The 25,980-nt window shown below is 38.1% G+C and overlaps 1 protein-coding gene across 1 annotated transcript; it reads right to left on the reverse strand.

The window, feature by feature from the left end:
• Positions 1 to 2,760: 2,760 nt before the first annotated feature.
• YWHAG (tyrosine 3-monooxygenase/tryptophan 5-monooxygenase activation protein gamma) lies at positions 2,761 to 24,877 on the reverse strand. Its single transcript, XM_034420913.3, has 2 exons — positions 24,362 to 24,877; positions 2,761 to 6,182 (listed from the first exon to the last, which is right to left on the reverse strand). Exons 1-2 carry the CDS (start codon positions 24,446 to 24,448, stop codon positions 5,526 to 5,528), a joined length of 744 nt encoding a protein of 247 aa, XP_034276804.1. The 5' UTR covers positions 24,449 to 24,877; the 3' UTR covers positions 2,761 to 5,525.
• Between the last annotated feature and the right edge of the window lie 1,103 nt (positions 24,878 to 25,980).

Raw genomic sequence — 25,980 nt, forward strand, 5'->3', positions numbered from 1 at the left:
GTAGGTGTCTCTATTGATTGCTTGGCAACAAGTGGTTTTTCATGATCTTTTATAGTTTGTTTATTTACGAATTTATCCTGTGCCTTCAAGGCAGTCTTGGATCTACATGGGAAAGTCCTTCATTTCCTTGCAATGTGGTTTGCCTTTGCTTTCTTCCTAGGACTGAGACAGACTTGTCCAAAGTGATCCAGCTGGCTCCCTCACCAAGGCAGAATTAGAACTCACTATCTCCTACTCTAGTCCTATGCCTTTAAGCACTATAAAACTGCCAATTTAATCTGAAGTCTGGGAATTTCCTTGTGGTCTCTCACCCAAGTACCAACCACAACTCACCCTCTTTAGGCATTTACAGACCAATTAAGGTGACCTAGATGCTACCATCTTCCATGACTCCATAGGTTTTGCCAGCACATCAGAAGAGTGGATGGAGACCATGAAATTATGCACGATTTTAGCTGTGCTTATCTGATACTTTGGTCTGCTATCCATTTCCACTCAGATGGAGCTCTATACTGATTATGCAAGAAACTATTGCCGTATTTTTCAGAGTATAAGACGCACCTTAGTTTTTGGGGAGGAAAATAAGAAAAAAGCTGACTGGTGGGTAGATCAGCCTCCCAGAATACCCCCAATCATCTGTTTCCAGAGGTGAATTTTAACAACAGGTTGGTTGGTTGTGAGCTCTGTGCCTTGATTTTTTTCTGCCTCTGAAACTTCTGAAACATTGTTTCAGAAAAAACTTTTTTCTGCCTCTGAAAAGCCGAAAAAAGCCTCCGAAACAGAGCTTCAAAAAAAGGCTTTTTTTCTGAAGCTTCTTTTAGGGTTTTTTTTTTTTTTCTGAAGCTTCTTTTCAGAGGCTTTTATTCTGAAGGACTATCTGTACTCTGTTCAATCTCCTTTCTTTGGTATTGGTATGTAAATTAACCTCTTCAGGATCTGTTGGTTATTGTGTCATTCTCCAGATTTTTAACATAGTTTGGTTAGAACCTTTACTGATTCTTCTTTTGTTGCTTGCCATATTATTTTAGATAAAACACTTTCAGAGGCTTTTTTTCTGAAGCTTCTTTCAGCCTCTGAAATCTCGGTTTGGAAAGCTGGGTGGGGCTACATTCCAAGTATAAGATGTACCCAGATTTTCACCCTCTTTTTTGGGGAAAAAGGTGCGTCTTATACTCTGAAAAATACGGTACTTTCTTTTTTATATATGAAATCCTAAGCCAACATCAGAGAACACAGTACAAGAAAAAAGCATTCTTGTTCTTCACCCCAAACTAAGCCCCAAAAGCTGTAAGCTAAAGTCAGTGGGAAAATTTACAAGGTTACAAGGAAAACAGTTTAAGAGGAGATACTACTCCCTACAATTCAACTCAGAAAATACTTCAGAAAAGCACAGGATTCAGTGGACATCTAAAAATAGTGTTAACCTCTTACAACTTTACATCAAACAGGCCTAAGTCCTCAATAAGTTTATGCATAATAGACAGGCCATGATGGTAAGGTCTGGAAGGCATGGGGGTTGCTGCCCACTGAATTCAGGCAGGACTCAAGAATATAAAACCTTCAGCCCCAGTTAAAAAGTTAAGTTATGAACTGGGCTAGTCTCCTGGTGATCACCATGGAAGAAACAATGCAAGATTCACAACATGTGACAAAAATAACTATATCAGCTTCTTCAAACTGCTATTTTCAATATGTTAGACTACAATTCCCAGTCACCACCCTGTGTGTGGAGAATTCTCATAATTAGAGACCAGTATATCTAAATAACAAGAGATTAGAATCATCTGTTTATTTTTCTAGGGTTTCTTTGTCTTATAAATTTGAATGGCAGTTAACAGTGAATCAAAATGAGACTCCTATTTGCCAAACTGCATTTTTCATCTAGCTTTCTGGCAAGAGCTGAAATTTCACAAGGCTTCAGAAAGGGGGAAAGAGGCATCTGATGATGAAGTATAGCATGCTTACACATACCAAGTGTGCATCATGTGACATTTTCAACTCTACCCTGGATGAACTAACTACCTGCCTTTCAACACAGCCATATGTGAGACTCTGGAAGTGAACATACTTTCTATGATCTCTGATCAGGGGTGAAATCCAGCAGGTTCTGACAGGTTCTGGAAAACCAGTAGCGGAAATTTTGAGTAGTTCAAAGAACCGGCAAATACCACCTGGCTGGACCCAGAGTGGGGTGGGAATGGAGATTTTGCAATATCCTTCCCTTGCCACACCCACCAAGCCACGCCCACAGAACCAGTAGTAAAAAAAATTTGGATTTCACCACTCATCTCTGATGGCTCTTTCTGGAATATTCAGATGATAACTATAAATCTCTTAAGTCTGCCCAAACTCTCTACAGATAAATAACTGAAGTTTTTCAAGAAGCGCTGATTGAAATGTTTTTAAACCTTATTAAAACCTTTTTTGCTTTAAGTTTCCCCTTCAAAGTTTTCCTTGAGAGAATGTCAGTGGAAAAAGGCTCTACAACCCCTTGTCAGAAAACAGACTTGGGTACAAATTATCCCTAAGTAGGGTTCAATAACCAATCCCCTCCCAAACCCTTGGGGAATGGCATTAACTAAAGAACCATTAGTCATCATCTTCATATAACACTCCTTCTCTCCTTTCCTGAAGTACTTCAGCCAGAACTCCAGGATGCCAGCATTAGCACAATGGCAGCCAGGCACATTCCCCGACCCCCTGCTCATAGCTACCAAGAATAAAGCAGAGTCCAACACAAGACCATAGTGGAGTAGCATGGACATCAGATCTGTAAGTTTATTTGCTCAATGTACGACGGCTACATAATGACTCACATTCATGATATTCCATCACTGAGGAAAACTGCTAAGAATGGTCCGTGTGTGAAATAATTCCTTACAGAAACACGGAGTTGGAAAAATAATCACTGATTAGACTTTAAAAAGAGTTCACTGCATAACATGACAGAAAAGCACAAACAAAGGCTCATTCAAAGAACATAGTCATTTTTCTCCTACACTGTAATAGTTATAATTTCACCATGACGAACACCAGACATTAAGATTAAGCTAACACTGGTGTTTTCTTTGCTTTCCTTTTTTTAAAAAAAATCATATATAATTGCATGTCACTATAGCAACATCCATAACAGATCAGTTTTGTTACGATCACTATTTGGTAGAGCAAACTTTACCCCCGAAAAAGGAAAAATAAAATAAATTAAAAAAATTTTAAAAATTGTTGAAGACTATTGTCATAGGAATACATAACATCTACAGTATAAGTTAATAAATTTCAAGCTACTTTATAGAAATACAACACCAGCATGCACAATATTGTATCAATAGAATAATGGAGCAGTTATTCATTTCACTGGAGAAACAGTTATCATAGGCAAGTGCATTTCTTTAACAAAAAATTGAAAGAAACCATTCAAGCTGCTCGCATCCCCCAACCCCCTGCCCCCCACTCCATATTTAGCCCTCTTGTGCGATCTTTTTCCCCTGCATAAAGTTTTCCTAAAGCAGCCAGAGCTAGAAGCTGGAAAAAAATCAAGAAAGGTTTTGTAATTCCAGTAAATCACTTCCAAATCAAAGCCAGGGATACGCACTGCTCACACGACTGCAAATTAAAGAGAAGCCTTAAAATGTTCTTCCAGTCCACAATATTTCTTAAGAGGTTTCACTCAGTCACTCAAGTTGCAAGCCTCTCCTCCTTAGTAGAGCAAACGGGATGCACTAAACAGGCTACTGGCGTGGCACTTTACTGAAGTGGCCCTGAAGGGAAAGTCACTGAATGTATATTACCACACTGCAACAAAGTACAAGTTATGTTTGGTTTTTTAAGAAATGTATCTGCACTGGATGCATTGATGCTGATTTGCCAGCTTTTTGCAATATCAACCCATCTTAAACTTTTACTTTCTTTGGAATTGCAGACCGTCAAGAAGACTCACCCTACTGTCCAGGTGCATTGTAGCAAATTAAACAGAAAAAAGTCTAGACCACCATGAGAAACGAGATATCCCTTTTCCACAGAGGGAAATAGATCTATTTGTACAATGGGAGTCATTAGAGCCCTGTTTCCTTCTAAGGTGCTTTTGACTAACAGAAGCTATATTTAAAATAAAAAACCCCGTAATTTATGAAGGAAAAAAGCAATGAATTTCCAATCACTATGATTTATTTTCAAAAATGGATGACAAAAAATTCCTGATCAGCTGTAGTTTCCCCCCACTCCCAGCAGATTAAGTATCACAAATGAACAGAATTTTCTGTACATCTTTGAAATAGGCCAAGATTTGTTAAATCTTGTTATTTGTTAAATAGGACACTGGCATCAGATACTTTTCTTTGTGGATGTTTCTACCCTGATAGATTCACTTATAATCACAGGCTTGCAATACAGAAAGGCCCTGCCTTCAATATGGGCAACAAAGGAAAGGTCAGAGGCATGGGGAAAAGAGGCAGAAGAGATCTGCTGAAAATCTTTTAATTATACTAGGAGAAATGTAAGCTTTTGAGCAAACTGGCAGCAGGATCCCTGAGGATGGACTATAACACCTTTCCTCTTCCTTTGAAAAAGAAGAAACGGCCTTGGAAAATTCCAGACACTGAATAAGAAAAATACAGGTCTGAATTAACAATAGTCAAATAGCATTATGTTTTAAGAACTTCTCTCGTCCAATTTTAAGTTCTGAATCCTTTGCTGTGAATTCCTGTACTTCATAGAGCCGTTTGCCAAGCATCTATTCAAATAAGGCAAAGGAATCAAAAGAAGATAGATCGTTTTCATGTAGTATTCAAACATCTGGAAAACCGATTCTCAGATGCAAGCTGCAGAAGAACATTTAAGCCAGAAAGAAACAAATTTAAACTCAAAAAGCTTGGTGTAAAATATGGCTGTTGTGTAGAAATACTGTAAACTGTAATGTAATGTTAATACTTCAGCATCTAAACTCCAATGCTAATGATCTTGGGATCTTTTTAAAATTATGCCATAATAAATGGAAACTCAAATCTTCCATAATTGGAGGTGGACAATAGAGAGACAAGACAAAAACTTCATCTTAACATAGTGTGACATTTCATTGAGAAGAGAATGACTGGGAAACCTTACTGGAACCACAGAACAGCTTCTCAAACAAACAAACAAACAAAGAAATCAAACCAAGGGGAAAAAAAGAGAGAGGGCCATTCCATTCAAGTTAGTCATCATTAACTTCATGTATGCCTAGCAATTAAGATAACTTAAAGACAGCTCCCCTTGAATTAATAATCAACTGAACAGTCCATATGCCATTGTGAGGCTGCTATTCTACTCCATACCACCACAGCCAGCCTGATTTTCCACTAGTGGTGTTTTGGCAAAAGTGTCACAGAGGCAATCAAAGACAGGTTGCGGGGAGCCTCCCTGGAAGATCACACCTCCTTTTTCCCCTACCCCACCCCTGACCCCCTCCCCCCCCACTTTTCACTTGTGGGAAAAAAAATAAAGACTGCAGTAGTAGCATCGGCGTGCGGCTGCCAGTCCATCCAAAGGTTCTAGTTGTTGCCTTCACCACCATCGTCATCTTGCTGGTCGCTTGTCCAGAGCGTTAGGTTATCACGGAGCAGCTGCATGATGAGCGTTGAGTCCTTGTAGGAATCCTCGTTGAGGGTGTCCAGCTCAGCAATGGCATCATCAAAAGCCGTCTTGGCCAGGTGGCATGCCTGTTCAGGGGCATTCTGGATCTCATAGTAGAAAACAGAGTAGTTAAGGGCCAGGCCAAGTCGGATGGGATGAGTTGGCTGCATGTGTTCCTTGCTAATCTCATGAGCTTCATTGTATGCCTTCTCAGAGGATTCCACCACAGTCGCTCTCTTCTCCCCTGTGGCCACCTCAGCAAGATAGCGATAATAGTCCCCTTTCATCTTCAAGTAGAAGACTTTGCTCTCATACTGGGTCTCGCTGCAGTTCTTGATCAGGTAGTTGTCTAGGAGACTGAGTACATCCTGGCACACAGCTTCCAATTCCTTCTCAATCTTCTCACGATAAGCCCGCACCATCTCAATTTTCTTCTCATTGCCATCAGCAGAGGTCTTCTGCTCAATGCTACTAATTACTCGCCAAGAGGAGCGTCGGGCCCCAACTACATTCTTGTAAGCTACAGACAAGAGATTTCTTTCTTCGTTAGAGAGTGGCTCATTCAGTTCTGTCACCTGTATGAGACAAAGGATGACAAAATATATTTAATTAATAGTTTTGCTTTTTCACTCGAAACCATGCCACTTTCAAATTGAATTCAGTGAAATCTTTCTCACCAACCCACTACTTATATACATCATAACATTTCTTAAATACAACATCATAACATTTTCACACCATTACTGACTTAATAAGTCATGCAAAAATTGGGCACTTTCTGAGTTATGAAGGTTAAAAAGTATGGTCCAGATCAAAGAAAGTTACTAGCAGTAATTAAAATTAATACAGTTAGTCCCAGACTTACAACCTCCGTTCAAGTTCTATCTTCCATTTTTCAGCAAAACCCTACTGTTTCCCCGAAAATAAGACCCTGTCTTATATTTTTTTTGAATCCTGAAATAAGCACTTGGCCTTATTGCCATGTGCTCAAAAGCCCAATTGGGTTTATTATCAGGGATGTCTTATTTTGGGGAAAACAGGGTATCATAGCAAATGGTGCCATGATGGTGCACTGGTTAAAACGCGGTACTGCAGGCTCTGTCCACTGCCAGGAGTTCAATCCTGACTGGCTCAAGGTTGACTTAGCCTTCCATCCTTCCAAGGTGGGTAAAATGAGGGCCGAAATTGTTGGGGGCAATATGCTGACTCTGTAAACCGCTTAGAGAGGGCTGTAAAGCACTATGAAATGGTATATAAGTCTAAGTACTATTGCCATAGCAAACCATTGGTTCACTTAATGACTATAGCAGTTAACAACCATAGATTTGTTTAACTACAGCCACAAAAACGATCATGAAATTGAGTCAATCATGTGACCAACACACTTTATTATCATTATTTATTTATTTATTTATTTATTTATTTATTTATTTATTATATTTCTATACCGCCTTTCTCCCGTAGGACTCAAGGCGGTGTACAGTCAAGAAAAATATAGACACACAAACATCATAAAATTGCTAATTAAAATTATAACTTAGTTTGGTCAATTAAATAAAACCCAGAATTAGATAACATTTAAAAAATCATTCACGTTTGTATGTTTAGCCCTGCCTGTTGGAACATCAGGGTCTTGAGGGCACGGCGGAAAGCACGGAGATCAGGGATATTCCGTATCTCCGGGGGCAGTTCATTCCAAAGGGTTGGAGCCCCCACAGAGAAGGCCCTCCCCCTGGGAGTCGCCAGTCGACATAATTTGACTGACGGTACCCTGAGTAGTCCCTCCCTGTGAGAACGAACTGGTCGGTGGGAGGCTATTGGTGGCAAAAGACGGTCTCGTAGGTACCCAGGTCCTAAGCCATGGAGCGCTTTAAAGGTGATAAGTAACACCTTGAATCGCACCCGGAAGACCACCGGGAGCCAGTGCAGCTCGCGTAGGAGAGGTGTTACATGGGCGTAACGAGCTGCGCCCATAATCACCCGTGCGGCTACGTTCTGGACCAGTTGGAGCCTCCGGGTGCTTTTCAAGGGGAGCCCCATGTAGAGAGCATTACAGTAGTCCATACGGGAGGTAACTAGGGCATGAGTGACCGTGCGCAAGGCGTCCCGATCCAGAAAGGGACACAACTGGCGGATCAGGCGAACCTGATAAAAGGCACCCCTGGCCACGGCCGTCAAATAATCTTCTAAAGATAACCATGAATCCAGGAGGACACCCAAGTTGCGGGCCCTCTCTGTGGGGAGCAAGATCTCATCCCCTATTGTCAGTGATGGTACCAGCTGACTATACCGGGACGCCGGAAGCCACAGCCACTCGGTCTTGGAGGGGTTGAGTCTGAGCTTGTTTCTCCCCATTATGAGTTACAACTGTGATAGGCAGATTTCATTACAGTGGTACTCGAGGACTACTTCTACTAGGAACATCACCACCAGAAGTAAATTTTGTTTTTTAAAAAATTAGCTAGCAATACAGAGACAGAGAGGTAATTCCAAAATTATATTAGGTTATAAAGATTTATTAGGTTATAAAGATTTGATGAACACTATTTTAAAAGGGGGTTCTTTAGAAATAAACTAAAATTGCAGAACTGTAGAAGTCAAGCCTGAAAGGCAGCAGTTTGAAATGAAAGTCACAGAGTGATCATGAAAAAAGTACATAGGAAGCAAGCCAGGCAGCAAGGTTGAAAATAATATGCTAATGAGAGACAAATGTACTATACAGATAAGACAAATTGAGAAATTTGAAACTCAGAATGCTATTGAGGTCCTTAGTCCCCTGATTTTCATGTTACTTTTCATGGTCTACAAGACTTGGAAAGTATTCCTAAAAAAAGAATCTGATCCTAGAAGTCAAAATCTTCTTGTATGCTCTAATGACATTTTTATGCTAAATTTAGCATGACCACTATGCTTAATTTTGGCAAGCAAGTACCCAAAGTTAGTTGTTTGCAGTCTTAAGCAATGGTGTCACAATTGCCACAAAAATGCCTGTATCTTGCCAATACAGGAACTCAGCATCTACCAAAGCTAACCAAGTGGGAATATCTGTATTTGGCACACTGGCAATAATAAAAAAATAAACCTTGGTTATACCTCTTACAGAAATACACCAAACTAAGAGAAGAAACTATCTGCACAAATAGAGCCATTATTTTCTAATACATTAAACAATTTCAGATGGTTGATGGTGGAAGTATTTAATCAGCAACATCAATTAACTTGGCACCAGAATTTCAAAATTGTATGGTATATACTTTTTCTAATGAAGGACAGACTCAGCAAAAGCAGGCAAGTAGCAGCCCCCAGCAAGAGCATCAAGATGGGATCTTAATGACAGCAAGGCAAGTAGGTATCATATTTAAGAATGCCATTCTGCCACCTACACAGCATTTTTCTAGTTTAGGCCACAGAATATTTATTTTTTAAATTTTGTTTTATAAAATATGCTAGAAAGCTATTTTAACGCTTGGCAGGCTTATTTTAGCTACATTTACCGGTAATCATTTAATCATTCTTTAAAAGACGACACTGTCTCTTAACAATTTTTCTGAGGTTTGGTATCTGCTGAGAAATAAACCTGGCATCTAAGAAGTTTACAAACCTGGAAAGGGGTTTACGCTTTAGATGGACAGTGTTGTGTAGTACAGCAAGTAATTATTCTAATTTATGACAGATCCACAGACTTCTGATATGCTGGAACAATACAAAAGACCAAAGCAGACCTGAAACATCTCCTAGCAGAGAAGCTGCCTCAGGAGTGCTAGAGAGTATCATGCTATACCTATAATAGTGTATATATTACAAATGATAAGCTTACATACAGACATGATCTGTTCCTTTGTTTAAAAAAGAAACAACCAGTATCCCCAATTAGTGTTACTTTCTGCAGAATGTTAGAACTTTAGGTAAAACAGGAATGAAGCACTATTGGTAAATTTGTGCAAAGTTCTGTGATGAAAAATGTATGACCTTTATAAACTCTATATTTATAATCTTATAATATCAATGATATACCTGAAGGGGGTTTTTCCACCAAAGTATAGTTTTTATAATAAAACAGCCCAGCTTTGAAGTTGAATTAATTTTCGCAGTGTAACCAAATGTTACACATCAGTTTCACAAACTGATGTCAAGGAGTAAAATGGACTGTTCAATTCTGTATTTTTCTTTTGAAAATTGTACAAGTCTAACCCAAATGAAACTTTAACCCTGGAAACAAGTTAGAACAGACATAACTTCATTTATGTAGGTATATATGTCAACGAAACTAACTTGACACAAATATAGGTTTAATACAAAAAGACATTATTTTTTAGATATGCGTTGTTTTCTGCTTTTTCTTTGCTTTTACATCACCAATATTGTATTTATAATTCATTTCATATTATATACTCAGGAAGGCTAGTACTTAAAAGAATAGGATATATATCTTGGTAAATATTTGTAGATGGGAAGACATTCAGTACACTACTCAGTATGTTACTGCTCTCTGCAGTGGCCAGTTTTCCTCACAATTTATTTCCTCACAATTTAGATATATTGCTGTTGCTAGGGAATAAAATCCTCATCATAAGCAAAGGCTTCTCTGGGCCTATTATTCTGCTTACAGTCTTGCATAGTAACAGAGGACCAAGGATACTCATGACATTGTATTTTTAAATAGCAACAAACTTTAATTCATCAGTTACTTCAGAAAGTGCTTTTCAAAACCATCAAAGACCACTTGATTTCAAAGCATTCAGCAAGTAGATAATTTTGATTACAGATAGTATTAAACTCTAATTTGGAATGTCTCATTTATGATTCTCTTTCAGCAGAATGAACATGTAACTACATATACAACTTTAACTGTTTGACAGTAAAAGGAACAGTTGACTCGTATTTACCAACAAATTTTATAGTAATTAATATTTAAGATTTCATTTCATTTCATTCTAAAGTAGATCAGTGCTTTGTTTTCAACTGTGAGTCTTTTCCATTGGGCTCCAAATGCTTAATTTTGTGGGGGTTTTTTCCCCAAGAAAAAAGCTAAGCCTTAGCTGTCCCATGCCTAAGCTACTGTTAATAATTTCATGTGTATCAGCTACTAGGTAAAATGCAGAAATCGTTTATATTATTGCCATTGTGCAATTTCACAAATAATTGGAAGACAAGCTAAACATCTCGTATTTTGTCTGTGCCAGGAGAAAGAGTGGTAGATGAATCCAAAGTTAATGCACATTTATATTAAAATTATTATAAACATATAGCTGCTGTGTTACATGTGAATTACCGCTGATAGAAGAATCTGTATTTGAGACCTGTCAGGTGGGAAACTTTATAAAGGCTAGCTTGCCTCTTAATACAAGTTTTCAATCTGCAGAATTGCTGTTGCAATTAGCATGACTGGGGCGAAGAAATTGTTCAAAAATAGGAAATTATTTCATTCCAAAATACAATTCATATAAATCAATGATGTACAGATATACAAATCACTGATAAAAATTATTTACCATATTTTTCAGAGTATAAGATGCACCTTTTTCTCCCCTAAAAGAGGCTGAAAATTTGGGTGTGTTTTATACTCGGATTGTAGCTTTTTCGAAGCTTTTTTTCAGCCCTAACAAGGCACTAGCCAAGTGAAGCAATCTTCCCATGCTTTGCCTGCTTTTCTCATTGCTGTTTCCTCTCAGCTGTGCCTTAGAAGCTGTTTTTTATCCCCAGAGGATAAAAAATCAGCAAACTAATGTGCTAAAGCTGACCAGACTAAGGACACTAGCCAGATGAATACCTGATAGGCAGATTTCCCCCCCCCTATTTTCCTCCCCAAAAACTAAGCTGCGTCTTATACTCCGGTGCGTCTTATACTCCGAAAAATACAGTAAATTCCATTCCCTGCCCTATTTTTTCTTTAAAAAGTTACTAGCAAAATGGCTTAGACCAGGGTCAAACTCAAGGCCTGCGGGCCAGATCTGGCCTGCAGGGTGCTTAAATCCGGCCCATGGGGCTGGCCTGGAAATATCAAAGGACTGGCCCATGGTGCCTCTGCCAGCCAAAACGGGCTGTATGTGCCCCACTGTGGCCCATTTTCGGCCTTCCCGGCCTCCTGCAGCACTGTGCCAGCCAAAAAACGGGCCACGCGGAGGCTTCGGGAGGAGAACTACACGGCTGATCCAGCCCTCGAAGAAATCCAGTTTGATACCCTGGCTTAGACTGTTAATAGATTTAAAATTACAATTCTGGTATGGTTATTTCATGTATCTCATAATTCCAGTCTTACGTTAATCTAAAATTTGTCGTCACAGGTTAACATATATAATCTGGATGATGCATTTGAAGAGATTTCCCATTTTCAGAATCAAGTTATTCTCCTTATTAAGTACTATACGATTGTTCCTTACATGCCCCTCTCAACACTTAATGATTCCACATCTACATTCTTTTCATGATTAAACAAGTTGTATTTTATAATTATGGACAAGCCAAAGTCTGATATATATGACCATAATTGAGTCCTGCAAATAAGGGCCAAGTGATGATGGCTGTAATGCGCATATGACCTGACCCAATTTTATGACCTTTGTGGTAATCATAACCCAAACACCACAACCATGAGGCAAACTCATTGTTTGCTATGGAGCACTTTTCTGCCAAAAATGCCTTAAATCATGGTCAAAATGGCCATAGATGCAGGCCGGATGCCAAGCATTCAAAAATGCATTCATGTTTGGGAATGTTGTAACTTAAAAAATGGGATCTGTCATAACTTCAACCAGTCGCTAAGTGACCAGTTGTTAAGTCAAGGCCTACTTGTAGTTCTGTAAGATTGGCATTGAATACCAATCAATATTATACAAGAAAGTAATGCTTTGGAAGCATTTCCAGAACAAGTATAGAAACCATAAAGTATATTAATTACTTATATTTAATTTATATTTATTTATATCTAAATGTAACTATAAACCCTTCTGGACTTCTTCCCAAGTTTTCAGTTTCATATAATGCCTTCATAAAGATAGTTACAGCCTCTGTTTTATTAGTTAATGAATAACATCTAAATTTCAAAACTGCAGGCAACTGCACCATCCTAGTGCGCTGAGCTGCAACAGAATCAAAGAGGAACATTTCCACAACTGGTTAGCTATCATGAAGCAGGCAAGCATTAAATAATCCTTGGCAACGCAATGATGCACTTGCACATATCAGAGGAGAGGAGAGGCAGAACTTAAAATTCCTCTCTCTGATCAGAACATCTCTTATTCTTGCCCAAAGCACACCTTTAAGGATCAGTCATCACTTTTAATGGAACTTTTAAGGATTAGTAATTTCACTATAAATGATGTTGCTAAGCTTTCTTCCTTGAATGGCAATAGTCAGATAAAGTGACCTTATCAAGGAACAATCCCAGAATAAATTATTTTCATACTATCCTATCATAACACATCTAGCCTTCCCAAACCTGTTGACCCCTGAATGTGTTGGATCAATTACCACAATTCTGGCTCACAGGAACTTGTACTTCATCCCCACATTTAATGGGCATCTTTATACAATATAAATACCAATAAACAAACTGCTTTGAACAAATTCTGTAACAATTGGGACTGAAGATCAGCTGATTTGAGATACTTCAATCGCCCAGCAGCTTCCTCTTGATAATTGTCAACAGAAGGGTAGTGGTCTGTTTTACAACAGACCACTACCCTTCCAACCTTGCAATATCTACTCTGACAACAGGAAATCCAGACTGAAATCTCTCTTCCCTCTTTCAGGTTTTAGTGAAAAAAATGCTGACCTGAAACTTCCTTCCTGCAGGAAAATATCTCCCCTGAATTGTGGTTTCTACCTTAGTCTCACTATCACCAAATTCAGATGATTCTATTTCCCACAGAACACAGCCAATTATTTTTTCTGTCTGGGTTACTGGCCCTTGAGAGAAAATGGTTCCATTTCAATATGTTAAAATATACAGGTAGGCCTCTACTTATGACCACAACTAAGCCCAAAATTTCTGTTAAGTGAGACATTTGTTAAGTGAGTTTTGCTCCATTTTACGACTTTCTTGTCACACTGGTTAAGAGAATCACTGCAGTTGATAAATTAGTAACCTGATTGTTACTAACATAGACTGTTTTTTAGGTTACAAAAGGTGATCACATGACCTTGGGAAACAGCAATGGTCGTAAGTATGAAACAGTTGCCAAGCATCTGAATTTTGATCATATGATCATGGGGATGCTGCAACGATCATAACTTTGCCGAACATAACTTTGAAAAACAGTCATAAGTCACTTTTTTAATGCTGTTGTAACTTTGGTCACTAAATGAACTGTGGTAAATCAAGGATTATTTGTGTTACACAAAATATTGAAATCCAACAGAAGTAATAACAAAATAGTTAAACAATACATTGCTGAGAATAGCAACATTTTAAAAATCTATACCATTTACAAAGGACTCTCCAACAGTTTCTGACCAACCTAGATCTGATAGGAGGGCTGGCTGCTCTAGAGCCTTTCCATGAAACAGAGCTATCTGCAGGAGCAAGGAGATTATTAAATGTATATGCTGCCCATCTCACAATTGAAGACAACTGAGTGGTTTATGAGAAGTTTTCTATCTCTACTCCTGCCATATGAAATAGCCTCCTCCCTGAGATTTAGATGACATCAATCATGCTAGTCTTCTGGAAGGCCATGAAAACCTCAGGCATTAGGACCAGGCTATTAGTGGAGCCTGATATATATATTTTGGAAGCTGAGTCATTTTGTGAGATGCCTTGACTCTTATATTGTATTATGACAGTGCATACCAATTCTATGACGTTTATCAAGTCCCCATCTAGCAAGACTTCATTATGAAGTCAGTTAGTTATCTAAACTTACTGCCCTACAAAACAATACTTGGCATTTGATAGTATCTCACTACCAATCTCTTCAGATTGTTACATGATTTCATGGAAAGCTTTGAGTGCTCCTTTATGGTGAATTACCATTTTCCAGAAAAATGATAGCAAGAATATTTATCAGATTTATGAAAGATTGAATAATATGAAAGACGAAATATTTAAACCTAAAGTAAATGACAATAGCTTGGCAAGCAATTTGCTATTAGCTGAAAAAAATCATTGGACCTATTAAACTCCTGTGTCTTTTTTCTCAATCATTAAAAGACACAGGTATCCAGTCTACCAGTTTCACAATATATTTTCTCCCCAATTTCTAATCATGAAGGTATAATGTACGTGAAATGCATGTGTATGAAGCTTGTGTAAGATACAGAAGCTTAGAGCCCTAAACACAGAAATAGTTATATATTTGAAAGCAGGGTTCTTGTCTGATTTGGAATAACATTTCAATATGCCATTAAACAGCAAGCATTTGAGCTTCAGCTTGCTTCGGTATGAATTCTTCATACATCACTTCCTGAACAAACAGAATTAAGTGCTGTTTTTTAAATATAGTGATAATTCTTATTTTCTCCATTTTTCAGCAAAGTTTCATAACTGTTCCTCTGTACTTTCTTTTAATCATCCTTATTTGCTATTATTAAGCACCAAGTGGGAAATAGTGATGTACATTTATATACACTAAAGAACTGTAGTGAAATATGTAGCCAATTGTCATGCAATAGTCAGGCATCTAGTATTTTAAACTGTGTGGTTACCCTTTTCTGAATGTTATTTCCATACACCCAACTTTCTCCAATTCTCTCTAATCTATTCCATCACTACTGTTCCTTTTTCATAATTGACCTGCTTCTATAGCCAGTTGCCTTTTCAATATTCTGCAGGTTTATTCATCCATTCATTTTCAATAGCTGCCCATCTTAGTCAATGACTCTGGGTATCTTAAAATATATACATGGGAGCAAGATACTTGGCCAGTTAGCCATGTTCCTCCCCTAGACCTAATAAAGTAGAGGAGCATTTTCATTACCATTCTTTTTCCGCAGAAAGCCTTTCATTTCTTAGTACTAAATTAATGGATATACCTGAAAAAGTGTGCTAATAAAATTAAGTTTTCCCACTAATAGTAGTAATTTTCCCCGCTAAAAGTAGAGAGCTTGAAATTTCACTTATGGTTTACTCATCAATATGTGCTCTATCTTAAAAAAAATATACTCTGAACATGGTAAGTCAGAACCAACCATTCCACAAGCAGGCAATTATCTAATTTATGAAAAAACATTGCTTAATTTTTTTTTTTTCACTAATATCCCCCATTGTGCCTTTGTGGTTATTGTTCCCATCTATTATAGGGATGGAGTCTGGCATTTCTGCTTGCCCAATCCTTTCATGTTACAGGAAATTCACCAACCATTTCTAGGTGTTGCATCATTACAGTATAACATCATTGGCTTTACAATACAGGCTTTATAATTAACCTTAAGATCCCAAATTTTAACCAAAAGATGGATATAATTATTTCAAATATTTGAATTCAGTGTAACATCAACTTTAATACAATTGGAAAATTTCCCAAACTTTCATTTGAAAAGTTATTTTAAGGCATCCAATATGGAACGTCCAGCCAATGCAATGTAAGCAAACTGTGCAATATTCCTATCATTCAAGCACTACCAGCTAAAGGCAACTTATTCATACAAAATCTCTACTCCACTACCATGTTTCCCCCGAAAATAAGACCGTCTTATATTTTTTTGAACCCTGAAATAAGCGCTTGGCCTTATTGCCATGCGCTCAAAAACCCAATTGGGCTTATTATCAGGGGATGTCTTATTTTGGGGGAAACAGGGTAATAGGTAGAATTGGCTGTGGCTTTTTAATATTATGAGATTATCTTTCCAGGATCTTTCCTTCACCAGAAACATATAGTGTACATTATTCCTCTAATAATGGAGGTGATGCCTCCTATTCCTCAGAGTGGATGGTGGGTGCAAGAAGAATATAGCAATAATAATGCACAATCCATACAAAGTTCTACATGGTTTCTCTATGGCGATAAATAGAATCATCTCTGCAATGCCATGGGACCAAAGCAGATGCATTTTTGACCCTGCTTAAATAGCTCTGCTTTTTGTAACCTATTTTAGCTATACTGAAATCACAGGAAGTAGAAAACTAATTCTCCAAGAGAAAAGGATTTTTGAAAAGCTCCAAGGAATTAATTATTATTGAAGTGGAACAGTTATTAGCAAAGAATCTGGGCACCATGTTGCAAAAAACATTTATCCATATATTCTATTTATAAATTCTTACCAGCCTTAGTAAAAATATAAACTAACTAACTAACCATCACTTTTCTCACTTTAATCTACCCATTAGACAAAAAGTCATAATGTTTCTGGATTTTAAAAAAAAAAATCAAAACACATGAGCACCTACAAAAATTTCTATAAAGTCAAAAAATTCTATTGATTTTTTTTTCACCTCTAAGCAAGGTTGCTCATTTTAGAATTGTATTAACATTTGCTTTTCAGACTGTGTAAAAAATATACGTTAAAAGTATACCACAGTTGAATATTGTATTTCTAAATAGAAAACACCATTTCCAATATTCCATAAAATATATATTTTCCCATATCAAAAATGCTTTTTTTAAAAGCAAAACTCTAAAACAGACTAATTTAAAATTTTTCTATCTTGCAATGCAGCCCAAATAATAGCATAGACTATGAATACTGAGATGAACATTCTAATCTGAATTATTTGCATAGGAACATTTGCTAGAAAACACATCTTTAGCAAGCACTGAAGAAAAAGATGTGCTATGATAGAAAAGAGGTAAAGACAAAATGCAGCAACATATTCGGTTCAAGCTGTAACCTACGCAGTACTGTTGCTATGGAGACGAATGGGGAATATTCCCCACCAAAGTTCTCACATTTAGTGACCTAAAATATTTGCAACTGATGAATATTCACCCAATAATTGACTAGCTGAGAGCAAATCTGAGCCTTAATTGAAAAGTAATCTGTATCTCCATAACTGGGCAAATTTCAGATATCTGCACTTAATTCAATATTACTTCAGCTGCCTCAGTCAGCTGTTCAAAAAGATTGTCATTACCTAAATTGACATGGCCAAATTTGAAGAACTATCACTCCCAGAATACAAGCCAATTCTGAAAGCCATTTGTTTTGATAGCAGCTTCTATCAATTATTTGACTATGTATCAGTAAACAATTAATGAATTCTTATGAATTTTAAAAAATAAAAAACATATGAAACCATGTTATATAAATATCCCATTACCAGTCATAGATTTCTGTTTGACAATATCACGAAGTCTCACCAATTCTCATTTGGGGAACTGAGAAGATTGCCTTGTTGAAATACATAAGGAAAGTGCAAAATGTCCATTGCATGTAACAGTGGGATTTGGTGACATATGCTTAAACTGAAACAGATATGTTTTAGTTTACATATGGAATGAAACAGAACATTTTATTCCAGATACTGTACCAAATTCAGTTTTTACAAGTATAAGTGGAGGAGGAAGTCAAAATGGAAAAAAGCCAAGGCTGAGAGGTTTTCCAGGTGATGGTGTGTGCAACAGCAGCAGCAGCAAGTTAGATGAGCAGCTGAACAGACACTTAAGAAAATTAGGGGGAAGGCCAGAGAAACAGAGACTTTGATGGCAACTAATGGGCAGGGAAGGGAGAAGAGATGAGGCAACTCAGATTAGCCTTGCCTACTTACTCCATAATTCAGGGATATTATTTTAGTTGCAGCCTAAAACAAGCAAATTGTTATTTTTCTATCTTATTTCTGCTGATCCAAAATGGTTGAGCACAACTTCTAGAGAGCATGGTTTCCATTTTGTTCACATCCCTACAGCATATTATTTATCATAAGCTGAAAAACTACTCTCTTTGCTGCAGTCATCAGGAAAAAAGGAAAAGATGTAAATTGAAGTAAATATTTTCTTCCATTAAAGTAATCCCTAAACCATATAAATTCTAGGAAGCATGTAAAGCTTCTACACTGACATTTCTCACTTTCTGGCAGGCATATAGCAATTATGTACAAGCCAACTTATTCACCTTGGAAATCCTGAGTTAACATACTAGCAGAAGACTTTTCTTCTTCCTCTTGAAATTTTTAGAGGATGGCAAAATAGCAGAAAATTAAATGTCACAAGATATAAATGTAGGCAAAAGCTGAGTTTCCCTAACTTCACAAGTTGTCTGAAATATGGCCTATTATCTTAAAACTGAAATACCACAATCTACACCTCTGCAACACAGGTCCAGATACCTGAGAGGTACAAGTATGAAAAAATCTGATTTTATTTACCATTGATTACAATAAACAGGATTCTCTACGCCAAATGCCAGCAATAAATTAGATACAATTATATAGCCACAGCATCATATTGGCTGAAAATGCCTATTTCAACTGATCTTGTACAGTATAATTTAAAGCTATTTCTCCCACCAAAAGGAACACCTGTCACTTCTACAAGGGAGGAAAACAGTGTTATTAATCTTTACAAACAAGGAAGCAATTAGAAAATTAAGGATTTAATCCTATATACTTACCTGAAATTGGAAGTAAAGGTCCTAGCTCAATAAAGGTTAGTTCTGAGAAAAATACATAGGACTGTATTATACCTTGATTAAGAACTGTTTAAGGCAGCTAACACTAATTAATGGTTTAATGGCATGCAGCATACAATATAATTATTCTAAGAAAATACTCAAATGCAAAGTATCATGCAACACTAAAAAGCAGAATAACCCACACAATGTGTTTAATTCTTAGATCCAAACCAGCTCAATAATTAATCTAATGCCCTTTTAAAAGCCATATAAAAGTCCATTTGATTTTGCAATTTTCATCAGAGTTTACATCTTTCTTCTAACATTATCTATTGTGCATTAACTCAGTGATAGACAATCTGGGAGGTAAATCTCAAAGTCCATCACTATTTGCTTTTTTTTCATATGGAGACATTATCTGGCCAAGTAGACAGCCAAAAAGCCACCTCCATACACACTATCTGGTGGATTTGGGGGCAGGTAAAAATGATGGAAGAACATTATCTCTTCTTGCTGCTATCTTCAAGTTCTGTAACAGCTGACTACCTCCATGTCCTTTAATTAAACATTTTTCAAGTCAGAAACTCACCACGATAATTATAATTATGACAATATCTAAATACTAATCAAAGAGTTAAGAGTTTACCATTTACTATGTGCTGGTTCCTGAATTAACAGAAATACTGTAGTTGCAAAGGGCAGATTTCTAATCTATCTTTGTACAGTGATAGCCTTTTCAGTAAATAGTACATTAAAGGTCACCTGTAATATCACACTGTGCCCTAATGCTATTATTAAGTTTTGGACCCTTAGATACAGAGAAACATTCAAAAAAGTTTACAAGATACTTCCCATTCTGAAGAAGAGAAACAGAAAATTATTTGTTAGCAGCTTTTCCATAAATGTTCAAGATAATCGTATAATGCCTTGTTAAACACATATTGGTTGATTTAAGTTGTTAACGAAGAACATTAAATGCTGATTTAAGATACACCATTTCAAGTTCCAGAAGGCCCAATAATTACAGATAGATGCTAAAAATAAAATCATACTATTTAACTTACCATGTCCTTCTATATGAAATCTGAGTTAATTCAAAATAATAAAGATGAAGTTGATAAATCAGGGGTCCAAAAGTATTGCATAAAAAAATCCAGGCACTGTACAGTTCCCATGAACTGAGAATTGGCAAGCACTTTTATCTTCAAACAGATTTTTATAGGGCTCCATCTTTGTTATAAATAATGGTTACTGATCTAGACATCCTACAGTAAGCTGTTGGATGACAACTATGAAGTTGATCCACAAGTTCCATGTTGAAGCATCCATTTCAGAGATGCTGCCAGCACATCCTGTTGGACTTTACCTGCATGGAGTCTCCTAATTTCAGCAAATTATTTTAACAAATGGCTTTCAAAGTTCACCCAAGTGAAGATGCAGCAAGGCTCTGTTGGACAATGTGCTCTTATGTGCATGCTACACAGAACATTCAGAAAAGGAATACTGATACACAATATGTAAGAGTTTTAAGGTTTCACACCACAGCAGTTATATTTAACCTCTAAAATTAGAGGCAATATACCTCTGAATGCCACATGCTTTGAAAGAGGAAGATTGCATTATTGTCTTCATATCCTGCTTAGTCCGGCTATCCTTCATGAGAACTGAAATGCTAGCCATTGATGTGATGCAGCAGACTTCTTTTTACACTTAATAGTTTAATGATGTTGGCATGTCTCCATTGCCAAGATTCTCTTTTGTCAGTCTTCAACAGGTATCTAAGTTCATTAGGTTAAGAGATAAACCACAAATCACATTTAGGATGCAGTCTAGAACATTGTATTTGGTTGTAGACATCAGTTTAATTGAAATTCTTATTTCTGCATTATCTGAGACAAAATGCTATATATGCGGTCAGTCACCACCTGGGTGCACTGCAGCCTCTATTGTTATGTGACATCATTGCCTTACAATGGGAAATCAGTGAGAGGTCATAAGTCTTGCACACAGCTGGAATGGGATAGGCTGATGTGAGATATGGCTATTAGGTCTGTAATGTCATTTCTGAGTGTAATAGCTCAATTTTTTTGTCTTAGCCTTAATAGAGGGCAACAAGCAGACACTGTCAAAGATTTAGATGCTAACTGCTGAAGAAATTCTTTAACAGTGGGATGCTGTAAGAGATTATATTTTCATTATATTACACAGAGTAGACTTCACACAAAATTGTTGATTCTTAAGGAAATCACAGGAAACACAAAAGAAATTTGGAAAGCTATTGGAGAAATCAGGCATTAAGTCAAAAAATATAATGCATATGTTGCAAAACCCAGGACTGAAGGCTCACATTCAGCTGCTCTAAGTGAGATTACTCTGTATGCACTGATTGGCATCAAGCCACATTGCAGAAATGGTCTGCCCAAAATTAACAGAGAACCGCTATGCCACATATGGATCTCCATCTCATTTATACTGCTAGCTGAATCTTCCTCTGTTCTCAAAAAAGCTGTGGCAGTTCTATTTCCTTGACAAACACAAGGTTAGGACAAAATGGTGCAATAAAATAAAGAGCAACATCCTAGGCAGACTGCGACAATTTTAGTCTAGATCAGTATTCGCTATTCATCAGTGAGAGGCCATGCTGGCTTCTCTTAAAGGCTCAGACCTGAGTAACAAGGCAAATATAAAGAACTGTTCTCCCCTTTAAAGCAACCCCTCCCTCCCTCTCTCCACCCAGTCTAGCCTCTCTGCAATATGACAAATGCAGAATCTTCTGGAATGACTTGATACTGCCTCCCACGATTGCTTTGTTTGCAAGATCAGATAAAAAAATTCTTTTTTATTTATTGGATTGTAAAAAAATGAAATAAACTCCTCCAATTTATAGTATTTAAGAGCTCTGTTCCACAATGACCAATTAACTGTACTAAAATTAACCAATCTTAGATTAATTCTGAACAAATCTTCAAATATACACTTCTGAGGACAACCTATATAAATATGAAGGTTATTCCACAAAAGAAAAGAACACTCTCATCAGAAGCTTAAGAAAAGGATGCACTATAATGGATAAAAATACACCAAGAAAGAAATTAAGAAGTAATCAGTGTACAAAAATAATTTTCAATTGGCAATTCTCCCCATATTATCCAAATGCCCCCAAAAGAGTGCTGGATAGAAAACTGAGGTATTTAAAGATTTGCAGTTCAAAAGAAGAATATGCTTTTACTGATCAAAATCACAATCTTAGCTCACTGTCTATCATGAAGCAGATTAAGGGATGAGTTGGTTGCCAATTGTGGGTGGGGCTGCTTGTGGGAGTTAGGGGGTGGGTATACTAGCTGAATTACTGGGAAAGACTACTAGGGAGTGGCACCGCCCAAGCACTAGAGAGGGGGAGCAAAAGGGGGGGAAAAGACAGAACATCCATGCCACTAGGTATGTCCTCTCAACAGAACATAGGATTACTCATATTTCTGCAATATGGTGATACAAAGGGAGGGGCAAGCAGTAATATAGCTTATCCTCAAAGTACTGAAACGTAAGTAGCATAAAATCCCCCCTTCTCTTTTCTCCCCCATGCAGAAAAGAGACTACTTTAACTAGGCCCAATGATGAGGCAAAACAGAATAGTTTCATCAATCCACCCAGGAACAAGCAAAAATTGTAGAGGAAGGTGATTGCAACTAATATTATAATGTAACTCCGTTAAACATAAAAGTTCACTGCAAATGCCGCCTGTGACACACCAACAACTTTATGGAACAAGGGGGGGAAAAAAACCTAACTTCAGTTCAGAACAAGTATTTGAAAATGCCTGTTTAGAGGAACCAAATACTATTTAATTATTTCAAAGAGGGTCACATTTCTTTGAACTTCCAAAGATTACATTGCATAATATGACAGTAAAGGCAGAGTACTCCATTTTTTTTTCTTAAAGGGAAGAGATATTTCTTCAGCATTGGAGGAGACAATACTTGGGAGAGGTATTCCCTCTAGAAAAAAAAAAATCCCTTCTTTGTATATGAACAAGAAATAATGGGAAATTTCAGTCCGAGAGACAGCAAGAGTAAGCTCCCTTTCCAGCACAGAAAGGAACATGGTTCTCTCCTTCCCACTCTTAAGCAGGGTGGGGCATTTGCTCTGGAAGTTTGTAAGAAATAAAGATTCTCGCCCTCACTTAAGCAGTATCAGTAATGCGCTATTTCAAGTACTTTATAAAGACACACAAAGCAGGCATGCAGGAGAAAGTCAGGTTGGATGCCAGAAGACATTTAGAATGCAGTGGGGATGTTAATAATGAGATCTGACCCAAGGTGGAATAATCTCCTTTAGACACGTGCAGGAAGAAAGGAGCTCTTTTCCTCTAGGCGTGGCAGTGTCAGGAAGAGAAGAAAGCACTCTTTGCTCCTTGAAGCCATTTCCATTATTTAAAAAGTGAGATAAGAAATTACAGCACCTCAGCCCCAAAGTATTTTATGTATTAGATAAGAATGTGTATATACATACATACATACACACAAAGGCTGCATAGAAAGCTGAGTGTAGGAAACCTTAAATATTGTATCCCTATCATTCATTTCTTCCCAAATAGCTGCCAATCCCATACTCCCCCCTCCCCCCAAAAAACCGATGATTCATCATGAGAAGGACATTTTCTACAGCCACTATAACGAGGGGGCTTCAAAGTGAAACACACTGAAAAATTACGAGCGAAGGAAAAGAGAAATATTGTATTAACATCATTTTGAAGAATCGTTTTATCCTGTTCCTTTTGGGGAGAAGATAGGTGATAAAATACAAGGCTTTTTCTCGTCAATCCCTCCCTTTCCTTTCCTTTCGATACAGTGTATTTTCTCCCCATCCTCATTAGAAAAACCGTTTCCCTCAAAAAAAAAAAAAGAAAAAGAAAAAAACTACCCAAGTTATTAAGGGGACCAAGGAAAAGCAAAATAACAGTGCTACTTTATTTCTGCTTATTGTAATTATTTCCTCTTCTTTGACGTTTATTTCATCAGAGGGTCAGCCTAATTTCCTCACACAAATGAAAGAGGGGGGGGAAGGGAAAACCTACTGCCACTTTTCAAAATTATTTCTCCTCATGTATGTTGGGAAAGAAATTATTTTCCCTCCTACTTCAAAAAAAAAAAAAAAAAGAATCTCCAGACAAAAGCCCCCAAAGGAGAATTTTCCTTCAGAAATAGGCGGCGGGAGGGCCCTTTTATTGCCGCTACGGCGGGAAACGGGAGGGCAGAAAAGGGCGACTTACATTCTTCATGGCAGCCGCCATGTCGTCGTATCTCTCGGCTTGCTCTGCCAGCCGGGCTTTCTGCACCAGCTGCTCGCGGTCGACCATCTTTACGGGGTTTTTCAGAGGCTGGGAGGTTTTGCTTCTTTAAATGTTTTTGTTCTGCTCCCGACCGAGGCTAGAGAGAGAGAGACTGAAGAGGAGAGAGAGAGAAACACAGAAACAAAACCAAAAAAAAAAAAAAAAGAAAGAAGCCAGAGAGCAGGCGATTGGTTGGTCGGCCGGCTGGCCGAAACGGGGTCGCGTGCGAGGCAGGCGGTTCAACGGCTTCGCTTCCCAGAGCGCGAGACAACTCGCCTCTTTCCCCCTTCACGCTCACGCCGCTACTGCTCTTACGGCAGCGGCGACGGAGAAGGCGGCAGCTGTAGTAGCAGTGGCGGCTGCACCCAAGAGATATACGCATGCGCTTCTTTACCTCACGGGGATCCTCTAGCCCCGCCAACGCCCTCCTCTTTCCTCCTGTCCCCGCCCCCTTTTAAAACCACGCCTCCTTAGCTAAGGAGAAAAAAGAGAGAATTGGGCACGGGCCAAAGCTGCACCCAAGGGCTATTCCAAGATGACGCAGCCATGAAAAGCACCATGGGAGCTGTAGTTTGAAGGGGGATGTGATCAGAGAGGAGGTTACCTCAGATGAGAAACACCCGTTTTCCAGAGAGCAATATTCGTGCCTCGTATTTTGCAGTCTCTTAGATGAACAACAAAAAAAAATTCCTTGTAATGCATCACATTAAAATTCTAATTAATTTGCTTCCAGAAGTGGTGGCTGCTCCATCACCGGAGATTTTGACAGCCATTTGTATGGAATGGGATAGTGTCTCCTGCTTGAGCAGAGGGTTGGACTAGAAGAGCGGTCACCAACAGGTGGTCCTTGAGAAAATGTTGGTGGTCCTCAGAAAAATTATTTGAATTTTTTATATTGCACTAAATGAGGAGTCCTCAAACTATGGCCCTGTAGGAAGTTTGCACCCACCCCTTTCCTGGAAGAGTGAAATATTTTAGGAAATATGAAAAAGGCAGAATATTATATTTCCCTGGATGAGAAATATGAGAAGCATATTTTACAGACAAAGCAGCTCCCACCTTCCTGCCCCCACCCTTTGTCAATGGGCCATTAAGGCCTGGGCCAGTCTATTCTACATAACAAAGATCTGCCTCCTTCAGGCAGAGCCATAGTAGGAATTGCCAAAGATAGGATTAGCCCTCTACACAATAGCAGCAGAAACTCACCACATGTGACCTGGGAAGCACATGTGACCATCAGCCAGCAAGGCCCCCACCCCCTGGGAGTCTGACAACCAATCAGGATACTCTTTTGGGGCCCCAAGAAATGCAGAGCCAGGGACAGCATAAAACCCGAGGATTTTCTGTATCTGCCCTTTTCTGTTCAGGAACTCAAGCCATGTGATCCTGTCCACCATTAAACCATCTTTCCAAGCAGTCTCCATGTTTCCAGTGTCTGTTTTCCCCACTTGGAGCAGAACCCAGAAGGATGTTTCTTCCAACAGCCCCTAGGACAAATACGTGCAATGAACGTTTGTGTTGCTGCAGAGAGTCTCCCCCTTCAAGATCTTTTTGTGTGG

Source organism: Pantherophis guttatus, chromosome 1 (genome assembly GCF_059756535.1).
Source record: "Pantherophis guttatus breed Tessera chromosome 1, ASM5975653v1, whole genome shotgun sequence".
In the NCBI taxonomy this organism is placed as follows: domain Eukaryota; kingdom Metazoa; phylum Chordata; class Lepidosauria; order Squamata; family Colubridae; genus Pantherophis; species Pantherophis guttatus.